Raw genomic sequence first — 18,485 nt, forward strand, 5'->3', positions numbered from 1 at the left:
ATTTCACTAGAAAACACCTAAACCAGTCACAACTTGCATTGAGCTGCCTGAGACAATCTAAAACATTTCGTACTTTTTATGACAATCTGAGCGTTCGACCTATTTGTAAAAATCTGGTGAGTTTTCGACCTGTTGGTAATAATCTGGTGAGTTTTCGACCTGTTTGTAAAAATCTGGTGAGTTTTCGACCTGTTGGTAATAATCTGGTGAGTTTTCGACCTGTTTGTAAAAATCTGGTGAGTTTTCGACCTGTTGGTAATAATCTGGTGAGTTTTCGACCTGTTTGTAAAAATCTGGTGAGTTTTCGACCTGTTGGTAATAATCTTATCGTATTGGAATTTTTGTGACAACCTGAGTATTTCAACCTATTGGTGAAAACCTAAGCGTTCGACCTATTTGTAACAAGATGCATGATTCATCCTGCTCCTGAAAACCTGAGCGTTCGACCTATTTGTAACAAGATGCATGATTCATCCTGTTCGTGAAAACCTGAGCATTCGACCTATTTGTAACAAGATGCATGATTCATCCTGGTCGTGAAAACCTGTGCGTTTCGATCCCTTGTTAACCTGAGCGTTTCGACCTATTTGTAACAAGATGCATGATTCATCCTGTTCGTGAAAATCTGAGCGTTCGACCTATTTGTAACAAGATGCATGATTCATCCTGTTCGTGAAAACCTGTGCGTTTCGATCCCTTGTTAACCTGGGCGTTTTTGACCTATTTGTAACAAAATGCATGATTCATCCTGTTCGTGAAAACCTGTACGTCTCGATCCCTTGTTAACCTGAGCGTTTCGACCTATTTGTAACAAGATGCATGATTCATCCTGCTCGTGAAAACCTGTACGTTTCGATCCCTTGTTAACATGGGCGTTTCGATCCCTTGTTAACCTGGGCGTTTCGACCTGATGGTAACAATCGACATGTTTTCACTTGCTGGTGATGATCTTGATGTTTCAACCTGCTGGTGCGGTCTGACTGTGTCAATCTAACCATTCGACCTAATGGTTGCGATCTCTACATTTTGACATGGTGGTTGGTGACAATAATAGCTCTGTGCTTATCTGAACATTTTGAACTGTTTGTGACCATCTAAGTGTTGCAACCTCTTGGTGTCAATATCAGCATTTCTACTGTTAAATGAAAATCTGAGCGATTTCACCTATCAATGACAATCCGATCGTTATGACTTTTTTGTGAAAACCCTTTCGACCTGTTAGTGACAATCGAACTGTTTCAACCACCTGCCAGTAACAGAATGTTAAAACCTCTATTATCGCGGTGTCGCTGACAACTTTGGTGTTTCAACCTGATGACAATCTGAACATATCACCTTGTTGGTGACTATGTTACTGTTTCAACCTCTTTGTGACAATCATACCGTTTCGGCGTACTGGTGACAATCTGAGGAATTCGACATGCCGTCGACAATCTTAGCTTATTCGACCAGTTAGAACAAATTGATTCAAACCATGTTTCCACGATAATCCAACGTTTGTTGCACTTTTTACCTACTAAACTTTAAGTTCAACAAGCATAACACGTAACGGATGATTGAAGACATGTCAACTTTAGCAATCTGAGGCTGACTTTCAACCGTTCATTCTGCCTAACTTTATAAGGCTACTGGATCATACATCTTTCTCTTTTTAGAGGCTAAAAATAGTGTTGTAATTTGAAGCTAGGATAGCCTTGGGAGTCATCTCTTGGTACAGCAGCTAGGTTACGTGAGCAGTAAGCAGTCACGTACTTTAACCAAAACGTGTTTGATGTGACTCTTCATTCCAGGACTGTATCAGACATGCGGTTGTGTCGTACAAGGTGAAACCCTCGCACTTAGTCACATAAGTCACATGGTTTGTAAACATGCGGGGATATGATGTTGTTCTAACAGATTTAAAACGAGGTTAAAGTAAATATTAGGCCGGTCCACTTATTATTTAATATAACACAAGGTTACTTGTGTCAGAACCTATCATTGTATCTAAATACATCTCACGCGTCGTATCCATGTCAAGTAGGTACATAAACAGATGAAGTTCGCTGATCCCTTTTCAGATTTGAAAATTAAGTAAAGTGAGACGTAGTAACGCACGCGCATTTCACATAGCGCCGTCCGGGGTTCGATTCGCGGAACAGACGTGGAAAAGTATAGGGTCACCTGTCTGACCACCAGGGTTTCCCCTCCGGTACTCCGATTTCCTCCCACAGTAAGACCCCGACCCCCGCCCCCCTCCTCCCCACCCCCACCCCCACCCCCACCCCCACCCCCACCCCCACCCCCACCCCCACCCCCACCTCCTCTCCTTTTTTGTGTTTCCTCCTTGGTCCAACAAGAGTGATTTATAGAAAATGGTAGTTAGTTTCGCAAGAGTAAAATAAGAATAAAATAAGTGAAGTATATATTTAATTCCATTTGTGACCATGAGAACAGGGGTGATAACCCCCGCCTATATTCATCGTAAAATTAAACTACAGTGGTTTCAGTAATAAAAACCTAATACATGTACATTTCGTGTTTTTATAACTGCCCCTTCCGGTCACACCGTTCATTGATGATACTCGGTTAAAGACGATTAAGCCTGTGTGTATATATCACGTGGTTCCCGAGGAAATACTGTTACGTACTACATGTTTCTCGCCGCTTTTTATAATAAATCAATAATGACTTTAGCAGGTGTGTCTCACGAAACATGAAGTGTAGGAAAAACAGATTAGTTTTAAAATCTTATATTCATTGAGATTTTACGATAAAACACTGTAACATCTGAGACAGGACAATCAATGACTTACCTAAACACAGAATTAGGAGGTGCCATTGGGGGTCACTATGGCACTTAAAACAAGACGTTCAAGGAAAGAAAATGCGCATGCGTGTTATGAACGGCACTGCTTTAATCAGAATATATTACATGTTAACTACTCATTCAAGCATAGCCCACGTGCAGCCTTACCAATGGAAAATCTACAATAATAGACATTCCTTTCCTCAAGACATAAAGAAAGACGGACGTACATATACGTACGGAAGGACAGACAATGATAGCCGCAGTCTTCAGACAGATGGCAGACCTCCAGTGGAAGAATACTTTGATGTAGAAAGACGAGAGCCCTCCCACGGTGGAAATAACGTTATTTATATCTATTTTCCACCTGAACGCGTGTCGTGAAATTGGATTAACGACATACTAACATCCACAGTATATTAAACTTAATACGGTAACATAGCGAATGGAATGGTCACGGTATTTAATGTTACGTCATATTCTCGCGAGAGGTAAATGTCTTTGAAATGGTGGCTGTGCGTAATTCTGACTGTTGCAGCATGAAATTTGATTTTGGATTTGACTTTAATGACGTAACATTTTTTATGTGTTAATGGCCACGTTTTTAAGCAATAAATAAAAATATGTCGATACGAATTTCAGCATGTGATTTGTTGATAGATTAGTCTCGTATTGACAAGATTGACAGCCACAAGTCTCATCACAGATTTTAGATACAAAGACATACAAGTACCTTTATTTTGGATTAGACAGAACATTCTGTATTGGTGGTAAAGATGTCCATGTTTCTATTACTGTATTTATTCAAGTTTCAAACACTTTAAAAATATTTCCCATCTAATCTAAGCTTTAAAACGTTTCTGAAATTTAATGAATTAACAAAAAAAAACAAAAACAAAACAAAACAAAACAAAAACAGTCGATAAATTTGAAGTGGAGTCATTTTATGGATAAGAAGTTCGCAGGTAGGGTACATTCTAAATCCAAGGGTTTCACCATCGATGGCACATAGAGTGAACATTTGTAAAATGTGTATTGGTAATAATGCCGAATTATTGAATACATTATCAACTGAACTAAAAGTCAATTGTAATGTAAATGCTTACTTTCAGAAAAGAAAACGACCAATAATGTTATTTGTTACTTGTGCTTTTCAAGGTGATTAATGATTTTCTAAAAGATTTCTCTGAATCATGGATGCATTTAGGACGGGCTTAAGAATTGTATCTACTTTCATTTTTTTCAGAATTGTTTAAAAAGGCATTATAAACTTTAAATATACTTTGATATCTTAAAACAATCGTGATATTGTTTTGTAACAATCACTGTCTAAATTTACAAGAAATAGATACTTTCATAATAAGTCGAATGACGTTCGCCCTTGAAGAAGTAACGTTGTGTTATAAAAGTTTGAACAATATATACTGTAGGTTGTACAGTTATTTTCAATCGTGTCAATTCAAAAGAATGAATATACTCTCACGTTTTCTACTAATGCTGTGAAACATTAGAACACGATATATAAAGAGCCAGATATATTCGTCCGTTGGTGCTGGAAGTAGATCCTTCTTTTGTATGTTTGGGCGGCCTTTCTACTCCATACTATCTTTCACGAGCGTCACTTTTATCGCTATCATGCATTTCTTTAACACGCACAATTATATACCATGTTGTCAATGACAGGGGTTTCAGTCTCTGAGTTTTATCTCATGAACGAATTAATGTTAAGTGTTTGAGTAATAGAAAAGGCGCACGCTGACATAAACTCCGCGATGTTATTTTGTAAAGATTTACCGGTGGCTCGGGTTGTATCCGGGTTGTGTTGTGTCCTAAGTCAAGGTATCGATTTGTTCTTAATTAGCATGAAATGTAGCATTGTGTCCGTAACCAGTATCCGGTGTAGCATTGTGTCCGTAACCAGTATCCGGTGTAGCATCGTGTCCGTAACCAGTATCCGGTGTAGCATTGTGTCCGTAACCAGTATCCGGTGTAGCATTGTGTCCGTAACCAATATCCAGTGAAGCATTGTGTCCGTAACCAGTATCCGGTGTAGCATTGTGTCCTTTACCAGTATCCGGTGTAGCATTGTGTCCTTTACCAGTATCCGGTGTAGAATTGTGTCCTTTACCAGTATCCGGTGTAGAATTGTGTCCTTTACCAGTATCCGGTGTAGAATTGTGTCCTTTACCAGTATCCGGTGTAGCATTGTGTCCTTTACCAGTATCCGGTGTAGAATCGTGTCCTTTACCAGTATCCGGTGTAGAATTGTGTCCTTTACCAGTATCCGGTGTAGAATTGTGTCCTTTACCAGTATCCGGTGTAGAATTGTGTCCTTTACCAGTATCCGGTGTAGAATTGTGTCCTTTACCAGTATCCGGTGTAGCATTGTGTCCTTTACCAGTATCCGGCGTAGAATTGTTTCTTTTACCAGTATCCGGTGTAGCATTGAATCCTTTACCAGTATCCGGGGTTAGTTAGCACATATCATTACAATGTATTCAACTTACCTAATCCTGGATAGTTTACGTCCCTAGACAGTATTTGCAGTTGATTTTTGAGATTCCCCAGCCAATATCCGGGAAAGTGCGTTGTCCTAAACCGATCTTCCGTGTAGTTTTGTGTTTCCAGTCAATATCCGGGAAAGTGTGTTGTCCTAAACCGATCCATAGTGTAGTTTTGTGTTTCTAGCCAATATCCGGGAAAGTGTGTTGTCCTAAACCGATCCATAGTGTAGTTTTGTGTTTCTAGCCAATATCCGGGAAAGTGTGTTATCCTAAACCGATCCCTAGTGTAGTTTTGTGTTTCTAGCCAATACCCGGGAAAGTGTGTTGTCCTAAACCGATCCATAGTGTAGTTTTGTGTTTCCAGCCAGTATCCGGGAAAGTAATTAGTCGTCCCTAACCAGTATTTGAGTTATTTTTTTCTATATTCTTAGTCAGTATTCGGGATAGAATTGAGTCCCCAGTCAGTACCACACTGACGTGGTTAAGTAGCGCCCTCATCGTTAACCAGTATCCTGTGTAGAGCCCGTGAGCATTTTCGTCTGCAGTCACTATCCCAAGTTGTGTAGTGTTACATTCATTTCCATAAATTATACAAGACTATTTTCAACAAGTATTTTTTTTCCTTAAATAGTACCCCAGTGACTGTTGTGAGCACGGCGTCCGCTTTTCACTATTATTTTGCGTTGCAATAATTTAAAACTTGTGGTTAAAATTTAGAATATTGAATATTTAAGTAACTAAAAAAATATGGCATATGAATCAAACGATACACAACGCTGAACATATTGGTTTGACACCAATATTGAGGTTTTCAAAAAATGAAATGAATATATAGCACGAGTAATAATTGAACAAAAGTTGTCATCGATCGAAAAAAAAAACTATAGAAACTGAAAAAATCCCAGGGGAGATACGCGCGACATATATGTCATTTTTTTAAGATATAGGACGATTGTGTGTTACAAGGGTTTATGTTATCAGCTTATGGTATATATTAAAGTATACGTATACTTAGTGTGCTTTTATATATAACTGGGGTTTATGATTCAAATATTCAATTTGTGTTACACTTCAGGACCGTGCAGGACATTTTCACATTGTGATCGCCATTCATTACATGTATTGGATCTAACCATTTCACCTATGTCGAATTTCATTTACGTAATTGTTTAAATCTCAAGCCATATTTGTTTTTGTAAAAACACTCTTCATTTGGGTTCAATTAAACTTTATACCAACTTAACAATTTATTTCACTTTGGTTGTTTATCTTTTATTTAACTAGTATTTGTTCCGAGCACTTTGTGAACAGCACTTGAAACCAATGTGACGTCACCATAACGTTACGTCATTATGACGTCACATGGTCAGAGACTGACAATGGCGATGCACTTACTTCCGTATAATTCTTTCACTACAAGAATGAGTCGTGATATATTTATTATACTAATTTCAGAATGAACACCACCGTGGAGACGACGACACTTCACTATGACAACGTCACTGATCACACCAAGAAGTATCACGTTGTCGAACATGAGTCTGCCATTATCTTCTTCATATTTTGCAGCTGTGCTGTTGGAGGTAATGCTATTCAGTGTGGTTGTCTCCTCTACATCCAATGCTGATAAGTTGACATGCGAACACAGTATAGCTGTATCCGGAAACATTACAACCACCGTTGTTTTACTATCCCTGGATTTTACAATTTCAGTTGAATGTCTACGGATTTATATATCTTTTTCCAAACCATATTGACATGATCAATCACCTACCTTTTTTTTGAAAATCTGGTTACGATAGTTTAATACAGATATTTACAATGGTTGTCTCCCTTTGCCCCAACACGCGCGGGGGAGGTGTTCTATCAGTTTTTGATGTTATATTTATCTTTAAATGGCTCCAAAATTGACAAAAACGAAAAGTGTGTTTATGAAAAATCGTGAAAATATTGGATACAGAATGATGTATTGATAAACATTTTTAAGGAAGTTTAGAATGCCATATACTCATGGAATCATTAATTGTTCCTAATTATAACTGGTTTTCCTTTACATGTAGTCCTGGTCCGTAGAGTCATCCAGAGCCTCAATTTGCGAATGCCTTACACAGTGGTACTCCTTGTACTTGGAGTATTGTTTGGGCTTCTATCTGGTCACGACAAAAGAATACATGAGTACGCTGGTGTGGTCAACATAGATCCTCATCTTTTACTCAACATATTTTTACCTGTACTCATCTTTGAATCTGCCTTTGCGATGGAGGTGCACACATTTATGAAAACATTCATTCAGGTTGTCCTGCTTGCTATACCTGGCCTAGGTGAGTAACTGATTAATAACTAATAAGGTATATGACATGAACTGATAGGTCCTACATCTGAATTTTCCTATGTAAGACTACATGAAAGGTTAAGACGAAGAAAAATAATGTTTTGATTTTTCTTTGAAATTAAATATTCTAAAAAGAACACCCTGTAAAAGGCCGGTGTTTTTGTTATAGCCTTTGCCTCACATTATAACTGTATATTGTGTCTCAGTCCTTTCCTCACATTATAACTGTATCTTGTGTCTCAGTCCTTTCCTTACATTATAACTGTATCTTGTGTCTCAGTCCTTTCCTCACATTATAACTGTATCTTGTGTCTCAGTTCTTTCCTTACACTATAACTGTATCTTGTGTCTCAGTCCTTTACATTATAACTGTATCTTGTGTCTCAGTCCTTTCCTTACACTATAACTGTATCTTGTGTCTCAGTCCTTTCCTTACATTATAACTGTATGTTGTGTCTCAGTCCTTTCCTTACATTATAACTGTATCTTGTGTCTCAGTCCTTTCCTTACATTATAACTGTATCTTGTGTCTCAGTCCTTTACATTATAACTGTATCTTGTGTCTCAGTCCTTTACATTATAACTGTATCTTGTGTCTCAGTCCTTTCCTTACATTTTTACTGATTCTTGTGTCTCAGTCCTTTCCTTACATTTTAACTGTATCTTGTGTCTCAGTCCTTTCCTTACACTATAACTGTATCTTGTGTCTCAGTCCTTTACATTATAACTGTATCTTGTGTCTCAGTCCTTTCCTTACATTATAACTGTATCTTGTGTCTCAGTCCTTTTCTTACATTATAACTGTATCTTGTGTCTCAGTCCTTTACATTATAACTGTATCTTGTGTCTCAGTCCTTTCCTTACATTTTAACTGTATCTTGTGTCTCAGTCCTTTCCTCACATTATAACTGTATCTTGTGTCTCAGTCCTTTCCTTACATTATAACTGTATCTTGTGTCTCAGTCCTTTCCTTACATTATAACTCTATCTTGTGTCCCAGTCCTTTTACCATTTTACCTGTATTTTGTGTTACAGCCCTTGCCTCACTTTTTACCTGTAATTTGTGTTACAGCCCTTGCCTCACTTTTTACCTATATTTTGTGTTACAGCCCTTGCCTCACGTTGCCTCACTTTTTACCTATATTTTGTGTTACAGCCCTTGCCTCACTTTTTACCTATATTTTGTGTTACAGCCCTTGCCTCACATTTTACCTGTATTTTGTGTTACAGCCCTTACCTCACATTTTACCTGTATTTTGTGTTACAGCCCTTGCCTCACTTTTTACCTGTATCCTGGCTCGTTACCTCTTCACTTATAACTGGGATTGGAATACAGGGATGATGTTTGGTGCCATACTCAGCGCCACAGATCCAGTGGCAGTGGTGGCATTGCTCAGAGATTTAGGTATAATATACACGTTGGACACCTTGTCAAGGATGTTCAACTTTTTAAAGTTTCACTGATATATTGGTTATCTTCAAATAAATTTCTGCTTGTTTTTTTTTTTTTTTTTTTCAATTATTGGAGATCCATACTAATTTTTTTTCTGAAAGATGTAAAAAAAAGAAAAAAATACACATATTGTTTCATAATACCTGTGATATCTTTAAGAAGTGTCTCCCACTCTGAAACAGGTAAGTTAATTAATATATCTCACACTATGATAGATGATGCTATTTAACTTCAGTAAATCATCAGTTGACTAGACAATGTCTCTCACACTTGTCACAGTATATATAATTTTATTGACAAAATAAGAAAATATATAAGCATTTATGTGTCTACAGCCATGTATTATTTATCAATATGTCACATTAAAAAAAAAGACAACCATAAGTTGCTTTTTCGTTCTAATACTAATTGTTTAAATGATAATAATAAAAAAAACCCCAAAAGACTATTTCAATAATTTTCTTTTGACAGGAGCTTCTAAAAAGCTGGCTATGGTGATTGAGGGAGAATCTCTCTTAAATGACGGAGCAGCCATTGTGTTTTTCCAGATATTTTTGAAACTATCAACTTCAGGAGCAGAGATAGATGGTAATATTAATGTATGATAACGGAAAAAATCATCTAAATAATGCACTCAATGACCTTGTATACATCACTGTATTAGTGCTGTGCACTTCTTCATAACTTAATGCTCTGTTTTTCGATGTGGCATCAGTAATAACATGCACTTTGCATTATCACCATACTATCTGTGTTGTTCACAACAGCCTTGCCCACTTCTGATGGTTATACATTAAGTGGCCTCCTAGTATCATTCTACAATGTACACCATTCATGGTAACCTAACTGTCAGTTATATTACAACATGGCTACTAATGTCCGTAGTGATTGCTGGACTTATAAAACAAATACTCTATATCAATGATGAATTGTTAATAGTATATTTACTATCAATATTGTATATTTTGGTAAGGCCTTGTTATCATTAGTGTATTTTGTAGTGGAATTTTCAGGAACTATTGCTGCACGGATGTTTGTCAGGAACTAATGCTGTAATGATGTTTGTCAGGAACTAATGCTGTAATGATGTTTGTCAGGAACTAATGCTGTAATGATGTTTGTCAGGAACTAATGCTGTAATGATGTTTGTCAGGAACTAATGCTGTAATGATGTTTGTCAGGAACTAATGCTGTAATGATGTTTGTCAGGAACTAATGCTGTAATGATGTTTGTCAGTAACTAATGCTGTAATGATGTTTGTCAGGAACTAATGCTGTAATGATGTTTGTCAGGAACTTATGCTGTAATCATGTTTGTAAGGAACTAATGCTGTAATAATGTTTGTCAGGAACTAATGCTGTAATGATGATTGTCAGGAACTAATGCTGTACTGATGTTTGTCAGGAACTAATGCTGTAATGATGTTTGTCAGGAACTTATGCTGTAATGATGTTTGTCAGGAACTAATGCTGTAATAATGTTTGTCAGGAACTAATGCTGTGCTGATGTTTGTCAGGAACTAATGCTGTAATGATGTTTGTCAGGAACTAATGCTGTAATGATGTTTGTCAGGAACTTATGCTGTAATGATATTTGTCAGGAACTAATGCTGTGCTGATGTTTGTCAGTAACTAATGCTGTAATGATGTTTGTCAGGAACTAATGCTGTAATGATGTTTGTCAGGAACTAATGCTGTAATGATGTTTGTCAGGAACTAATGCTGTAATAATGTTTGTCAGGAACTAATGCTGTAAAGATGTTTGTCAGGAACTAATGCTGTACTGATGTTTGTCAGGAACTAATGCTGTAATAATGTTTGTCAGGAACTAATGCTGTAATAATGTTTGTCAGGAACTAATGCTGTAATGATGTTTGTCAGGAACTAATGCTGTACTGATGTTTGTCAGGAACTAATGCTGTAATGATGTTTGTAAGGAACTAATGCTGTAATGATGTTTGTCAGGAACTAATGCTGTAATGATGTTTGTCAGGAACTAATGCTGTAATGATGTTTGTCAGGAACTAATGCTGTAATGATGTTTGTCAGGAACTAATGCTGTAATGATGTTTGTCAGGAACTAATGCTGTAATGATGTTTGTCAGTAACTAATGCTGTAATGATGTTTGTCAGGAACTAATGCTGTAATGATGTTTGTCAGTAACTAATGCTGTAATGATGTTTGTCAGGAACTAATGCTGTAATGATGTTTGTCAGGAACTAATGTTGTAATGATGTTTGTCAGGAACTAATGCTGTAATGATGTTTGTCAGGAACTAATGCTGTAATAATGTTTGTCAGGAACTAATGCTGTAATAATGTTTGTAAGGAACTAATGCTGTGCCGATGTTTGTCAGGAACTAATGCTGTAATGATGTTTGTCAGTAACTAATGCTGTAATGATGTTTGTCAGGAACTAATGCTGTAATAATGTTTGTCAGGAACTAATGCTGTAATGATGTTTGTCAGGAACTAATGCTGTAATGATGTTTGTCAGGAACTAATGCTGTAATGATGTTTGTCAGGAACTAATGCTGTAATGATGTTTGTCAGGAACTAATGCTGTACTGATGTTTGTCAGGAACTAATGCTGTAATAATGTTTGTCAGGAACTAGTGTTGTAAAGATGTTTGTCAGGAACTAATGCTGTAATGATGTTTGTCAGGAACTAATGCTGTAATGATGTTTGTCAGGAACTAATGCTGTAATGATGTTTGTCAGGAACTAATGCTGTAATGATGTTTGTCAGGAACTAATGCTGTAATGATGTTTGTCAGTAACTAATGCTGTAATGATGTTTGTCAGGAACTAATGCTGTAATGATGTTTGTCAGTAACTAATGCTGTAATGATGTTTGTCAGGAACTAATGCTGTAATGATGTTTGTCAGGAACTAATGCTGTAATGATTTTTGTCAGGAACTTATGCTGTAATGATGTTTGTAAGGAATTAATGCTGTAATAATGTTTGTCAGGAACTAATGCTGTACTGATGTTTGTCAGGAACTAATGCTGTAATGATGTTTGTCAGGAACTTATGCTGTAATCATGTTTGTAAGGAACTAATGCTGTAATAATGTTTGTCAGGAACTAATGCTGTGCTGATGTTTGTCAGGAACTAATGCTGTAATGATGTTTGTCAGGAACTAATGCTGTAATGATGTTTGTCAGGAACTAATGCTGTAATGATGTTTGTCAGGAACTAATGCTGTGCTGATGTTTGTCAGGAACTAATGCTGTAATGATGTTTGTCAGGAACTAATGCTGTAATGATGTTTGTCATGAACTAATGCTGTAATAATGGGAACTAATGCTGCAATGATGTTTGTCAGGAACTAATGCTGTAATGATGTTTGTCAGGAACTAATGTTGTAATGATGTTTGTCAGGAACTAATGCTGTAATAATGTTTGTCAGGAACTAATGCTGTAATGATGTTTGTCAGGAACTAATGCTGTAATGATGTTTGTCAGGAACTAATGCTGTAATGATGTTTGTCAGGAACTAATGCTGTAATGATGTTTGTCAGGAACTAATGCTGTCAGGAACCAATGCTGTAAAGATGTTTGTAAGGAACTAATGCTGTAATGATGTTGGAACATGACAAAACCATCAATAATTTATACCAAAGTGGCATTGCTATCAGTCCTGTATAATTTGATGTGGTATCACTATCAATGCTGTATTCATAATGTGGCAATATTAATTCTAATTAATTCTAATGACATCACATTTAATACAATATGTACTTCAATGTGGCCCTCTTATCATTGGTGTATTTCACTATGCTGTGTCATTATCAATACTTTATAAGTGACTGGCATATCTTATCAAAAACTGGCAAAATATGGTATTTGACACTATCAGAAATATGAAATATATTGATGTATCAACTTGTTTGTATGGTATGTTAGGTTTGGTTTATATATTTTGTAATTTGTTTGATGTTTCTGTGCCAATTTCTGATTGGAAATACTGTAAAAGCATAGGTTACAGTTATAAGAAGAAGCAAATTTTCAAATGAGTTGTTTTTTGCTAAGTATTAACCAAATTCCTATCTAATATATTCTTTCCTGACATGTTAATCAAGGATTTTTTTTTCAATTTTTGATATTCAATAAGTACAGAAGATTTTGAATGTTTTGCTGTGAATTAATAAAGTACCATGTGAGTGCCACTAAGGTTACCATGACAACATAATATTATTATCATGCGTAATCCTTTTGACTTGTATCTCTTGTTTCCACACAGTTTCAGTTGGTAAGGATCAAACCAACACATTAGCTCAGTATCCCATACCTAACTAACAAGTTTTCTTTTATCACATTCATTATTCATGAACCCTTGGGATTTTATCCTCGGTTGAAATACAGCTTGAGTGCATATTCATATTCCTCAAACCTTCATCGCTATCCTTTTTAATTTCCCCAAATTAATGTGGAGGCCCAATTTTTTACGTTTGTCGGAGCAAGCATTTTATCCTTAGATTTTGAGTGATGAAAATATTTCCTCTGTTCTATTGTGTTTATTTTTCCAAGCTATACATTCCTTCTTGTGTTTTTCTGTCCTTCTGTCAGCCATTTTTATGATTGCTTGTTCATATCTGTATTTTTATATTTTGTTTCTGCAAGCATTCATTTTTTATTTCCTTTCCGAAAGGGTGTGGGGTATTGCGATCATGCACGGCGCCCGTCTGTCTGTCCGTCCGTCCACAATTGCATTCCGCTCATTATCTCAAGAATGACATCACCGGTGATCACCATTTTCGCTGGGCATGTTGGGGCCATGAACCTACACAACCCTATTGTTTTTCGTTGTCACCCGATATCCAATATGGCGGTTACGGCCGCCATCTTGAATTTGCATTCCGCTCATTATCTCAAGAACAACATCACCAGCGATCACCATTTTCACTGGGCATGTTAGGCCTATGGACCTACACAGCCTTTTGAGGTTCTTCACAATCTCAGCCCTGCACCCAACTTTATAATTAGGCTGTGGGGTATTGCCTGCGTTTGCGGAGCTATTTTTTCTCTCTATCACCCATTTTCTCTCCATCTCTCTTCATGTCTATTGATTTTTCTGTCAATGTCTGTTCTGTCCATTTCTTTGCCTGATTTGTGTGATCACATTTGACATATAATTATCACCTCTACATTACATTGACACAAAAATTGTACCCCTACTGCTTAACTACTTTCAGGTTTTTAAACTTATGTCAGCTAACCTTATCGTCGTTAATACTCCCCTATACTGTTCTAGCCGTCTCTGTTACTTTCTTTTAAATCTAATTCATTTTCTTTTTGTTTAGTTATTTTTCATTTCACTTCTCTTTAACAACATGATCACATATTAGATACTGTTTTAACCCTTTGTTAAAGGTTTTTTAATATATGCACATGTAGTGATGTATGTATATTCTTGATCAAAATAATCTTTAGCTGCAAAATTAAGAATTTCTGGAAAAATGTGAAAATGTGAAAATATATTTCTGGGAAAATGTGAAAATGTATTATTCATAATTGGCCATTGGGCATGAGGCATCTAAATGTATATAACTATTGATTACAATAATTTCCTGTGACCTCTTTGCTAATTAATTTGTTTAGCCTAATGTTGTGTAAAACGATGTAATATCTGATATTTATCATGTGCTTTTACTTTATAAAATCAAATATTCAATGTTAAACCCTTATTAGCCCTGAATCTAAAAAAACTAACTTAAATAAACAATATATACTTGTGTGGACATTTTGCCAGTATGAATATAAAATCACCTGCTATTTAACTACAGCTTTTTTTGCTTTTTTTCTGCCTTAATAGGAAATAGTACATGTGTTCCATAATCAATTATCTCTAATTTGATTTAACTGAAATCTTTTCCCTCTCCAGTTGATGTTTGCCTCCTAACAACTCTAACTTCTCCCATCCTGGAGCATTTTAATTAATAGTTAGATGTCATTTCCTCTCACAGTTTAGAATAATTAAGATAATTTCATTTTTCAGTATGTACATTTTTATTAAAACATTCTGAAATTTAAACCTAAGAAAATAGATGTAATCATAAATAATTGCAAATTTATAGTAAAATGTCATGGAAACATCATAGAAATATATTCTGACTTGTATCATTACTGTCATATACAAAAAGTAAATAACTTTGATTTTATCTACTCATTAATTAATGCAATGATGATATTTTGTAAATATGGCTGATTTTTCAGTTTTATTTTCTTGATTTTAGACTGAGTTTTGTAATGTTTTACGATAAGTCTTTATTGCCACTTATTTTATGTATACATGATGTTGTAATAACAGATTTACATCACCTACTTTTTGTGTTGTAATTACAGCTGTATAATCAACTACATGGGTAAGTGTAATTACAGACCTGTATACATCACCTACTACATGGGTAAGTGTAATTACAGACCTGTATACATCACCTACTACATGGGTTAGTGTAATTACAGACCTGTATACATCACCTACTACATTGGTAAGTGTAATTACAGACCTGTATACATCACCTACTACATGGGTAAGTGTAATTACAGACCTGTATACATCACCTACTACATGGGTAAGTGTAATTACAGACCTGTATACATCACCTACTACATGGGTAAGTGTAATTACAGACCTGTATACATCACCTACTACATGGGTAAGTGTAATTACAGACCTGTATACATCACCTACTACATGGGTAAGTGTAATTACAGACCTGTATACATCACCTACTACATGGGTAAGTGTAATTACAGACCTGTATACATCACCTACTACATGGGTAAGTGTAATTACAGACCTGTATACATCACCTACTACATGGGTAAGTGTAATTACAGACCTGTTAACATCACCTACTACATGGGTAAGTGTAATTACAGACCTGTATACATCACCTACTACATGGGTAAGTGTAATTACAGACCTGTATACATCACCTACTACATGGGTAAGTGTAATTACAGACCTGTATACATCACCTACTACATGGGTAAGTGTAATTACAGACCTGTATACATCACCTACTACATGGGTAAGTGTAATTACAGACCTGTATACATCACCTACTACATGGGTAAGTGTAATTACAGACCTGTATACATCACCTACTACATGGGTAAGTGTAATTACAGACCTGTATACATCACCTACTACATGGGTAAGTGTAATTACAGACCTGTATACATCACCTACTACATGGGTAAGTGTAATTACAGACCTGTATACATCACCTACTACATGGGTAATTACAGACCTGTATACATCACCTACTACATGGGTAAGTGTAATTACAGACCTGTATACATCACCTACTACATGGGTTAGTGTAATTACAGACCTGTATACATCACCTACTACATGGGTAAGTGTAATTACAGACCTGTATACATCACCTACTACATGGGTAAGTGTAATTACAGACCTGTATACATCACCTACTACATGGGTAAGTGTAATTACAGACCTGTATACATCACCTACTACATGGGTAAGTGTAATTACAGACCTGTATACATCACCTACTACATGGGTAAGTGTAATTACAGACCTGTATACATCACCTACTACATGGGTAAGTGTAATTACAGACCTGTATACATCACCTACTACATGGGTAAGTGTAATTACAGACCTGTATACATCACCTACTACATGGGTAAGTGTAATTACAGACCTGTATACATCACCTACTACATGGGTAAGTGTAATTACAGACCTGTATACATCACCTACTACATGGGTAAGTGTAATTACAGACCTGTATACATCACCTACTACATGGGTAAGTGTAATTACAGACCTGTATACATCACCTACTACATGGGTAAGTGTAATTACCGACCTGTATACATCACCTACTACATGGGTAAGTGTAATTACAGACCTGTATACATCACCTACTACATGGGTAAGTGTAATTACAGACCTGTATACATCACCTACTACATGGGTAAGTGTAATTACAGACCTGTATACATCACCTACTACATGGGTAAGTGTAATTACAGACCTGTATACATCACCTACTACATGGGTAAGTGTAATTACAGACCTGTATACATCACCTACTACATGGGTAAGTGTAATTACAGACCTGTATACATCACCTACTACATGGGTAAGTGTAATTACAGACCTGTATACATCACCTACTACATGGGTAAGTGTAATTACAGACCTGTATACATCACCTACTACATGGGTTAGTGTAATTACCGACCTGTATACATCACCTACTACATGGGTAAGTGTAATTACAGACCTGTATACATCACCTACTACATGGGTAAGTGTAATTACAGACCTGTATACATCACCTACTACATGGGTAAGTGTAATTACAGACCTGTATACATCACCTACTGTGTGGGTAAGTATAATTACAGACCTGTATACATCACCTACTACATAGGTAAGTGTAATTACAGACCTGTATACATCACCTACTACATGTGTAAGTGTAATTACAGACCTGTATACATCACCTACTACATGGGTAAGTGTAATTACAGACCTGTATACATCACCTACTACATGGGTAAGTGTAATTACATACCTGTATACATCACCTACTACATGGGTAAGTGTAATTACAGACCTGTATACATCACCTACTACATGGGTAAGTGTAATTACAGACCTGTATACATCACCTACTACATGGGTAAGTGTAATTACAGACCTGTATACATCACCTACTACATGGGTAAGTGTAATTACAGACCTGTATACATCACCTACTACATGGGTAAGTGTAATTACAGACCTGTATACATCACCTACTACATGGGTAAGTGTAATTACAGACCTGTATACATCACCTACTACATGGGTAAGTGTAATTACAGACCTGTATACATCACCTACTACATGGGTTACAGACCTGTATACATCACCTACTACATGGGTAAGTGTAATTACAGACCTGTATACATCACCTACTACATGGGTAAGTGTAATTACAGACCTGTATACATCACCTACTACATGGGTAAGTGTAATTACAGACCTGTATACATCACCTACTACATGGGTAAGTGTAATTACAGACCTGTATACATCACCTACTACATGGGTTAGTGTAATTACAGACCTGTATACATCACCTACTACATGGGTAAGTGTAATTACAGACCTGTATACATCACCTACTACATGGGTAAGTGTAATTACAGACCTGTATACATCACCTACTACATGGGTAAGTGTAATTACAGACCTGTATACATCACCTACTACATGGGTAAGTGTAATTAATTACAGACCTGTATACATCACCTACTACATGGGTAAGTGTAATTACAGACCTGTATACATCACCTACTACATGGGTAAGTGTAATTACAGACCTGTATACATCACCTACTACATGGGTAAGTGTAATTACAGACCTGTATA

At 36.4% G+C, this 18,485-nt stretch overlaps 2 protein-coding genes across 2 annotated transcripts in view; one reads left to right on the forward strand and one right to left on the reverse strand.

Annotated features, from left to right (window-relative positions):
* Positions 1–4,641: 4,641 nt before the first annotated feature.
* On the reverse strand, positions 4,642–5,790 carry LOC132548010 (ribosome-binding protein 1-like). The gene is made up of 2 exons (XM_060211823.1): positions 5,691–5,790; positions 4,642–5,240 (listed from the first exon to the last, which is right to left on the reverse strand). Exons 1-2 carry the CDS (start codon positions 5,788–5,790, stop codon positions 4,642–4,644), a joined length of 699 nt encoding a protein of 232 aa, XP_060067806.1.
* A 958-nt stretch (positions 5,791–6,748) lies between these two features.
* Positions 6,749–18,485, forward strand: part of LOC132548011 (sodium/hydrogen exchanger 10-like) — a 53,681-nt gene continuing 41,944 nt past the window's right edge. The window contains exons 1-5 of the mRNA XM_060211824.1: positions 6,749–6,875; positions 7,353–7,613; positions 8,892–9,029; positions 9,549–9,665; positions 12,604–12,658. Of these exons, the coding sequence (XP_060067807.1) occupies positions 6,749–6,875; positions 7,353–7,613; positions 8,892–9,029; positions 9,549–9,665; positions 12,604–12,658 (698 nt within the window). The remainder of the gene's footprint in view (positions 6,876–7,352; positions 7,614–8,891; positions 9,030–9,548; positions 9,666–12,603; positions 12,659–18,485) is intronic.

This window comes from Ylistrum balloti, unplaced genomic scaffold (genome assembly GCF_031769215.1).
Source record: "Ylistrum balloti isolate Yb309-2 unplaced genomic scaffold, AGI_CSIRO_Ybal_v1 Utg369994, whole genome shotgun sequence".
Lineage (NCBI taxonomy): Eukaryota > Metazoa > Mollusca > Bivalvia > Pectinida > Pectinidae > Ylistrum > Ylistrum balloti.

Bases quoted from the DNA above. Each gene is read 5' to 3' on its own strand.
- LOC132548010 (XM_060211823.1), bottom strand. From the start codon at position 5,790: ATGAGGGCGCTACTTAACCACGTCAGTGTGGTACTGACTGGGGACTCA. The intron at 5,241-5,690 runs GTTAGGGACGAC...ATACTGGTAAAG, and splicing joins AAAAAATAACTCAAATACTG to GATTCAATGCTACACCGGAT.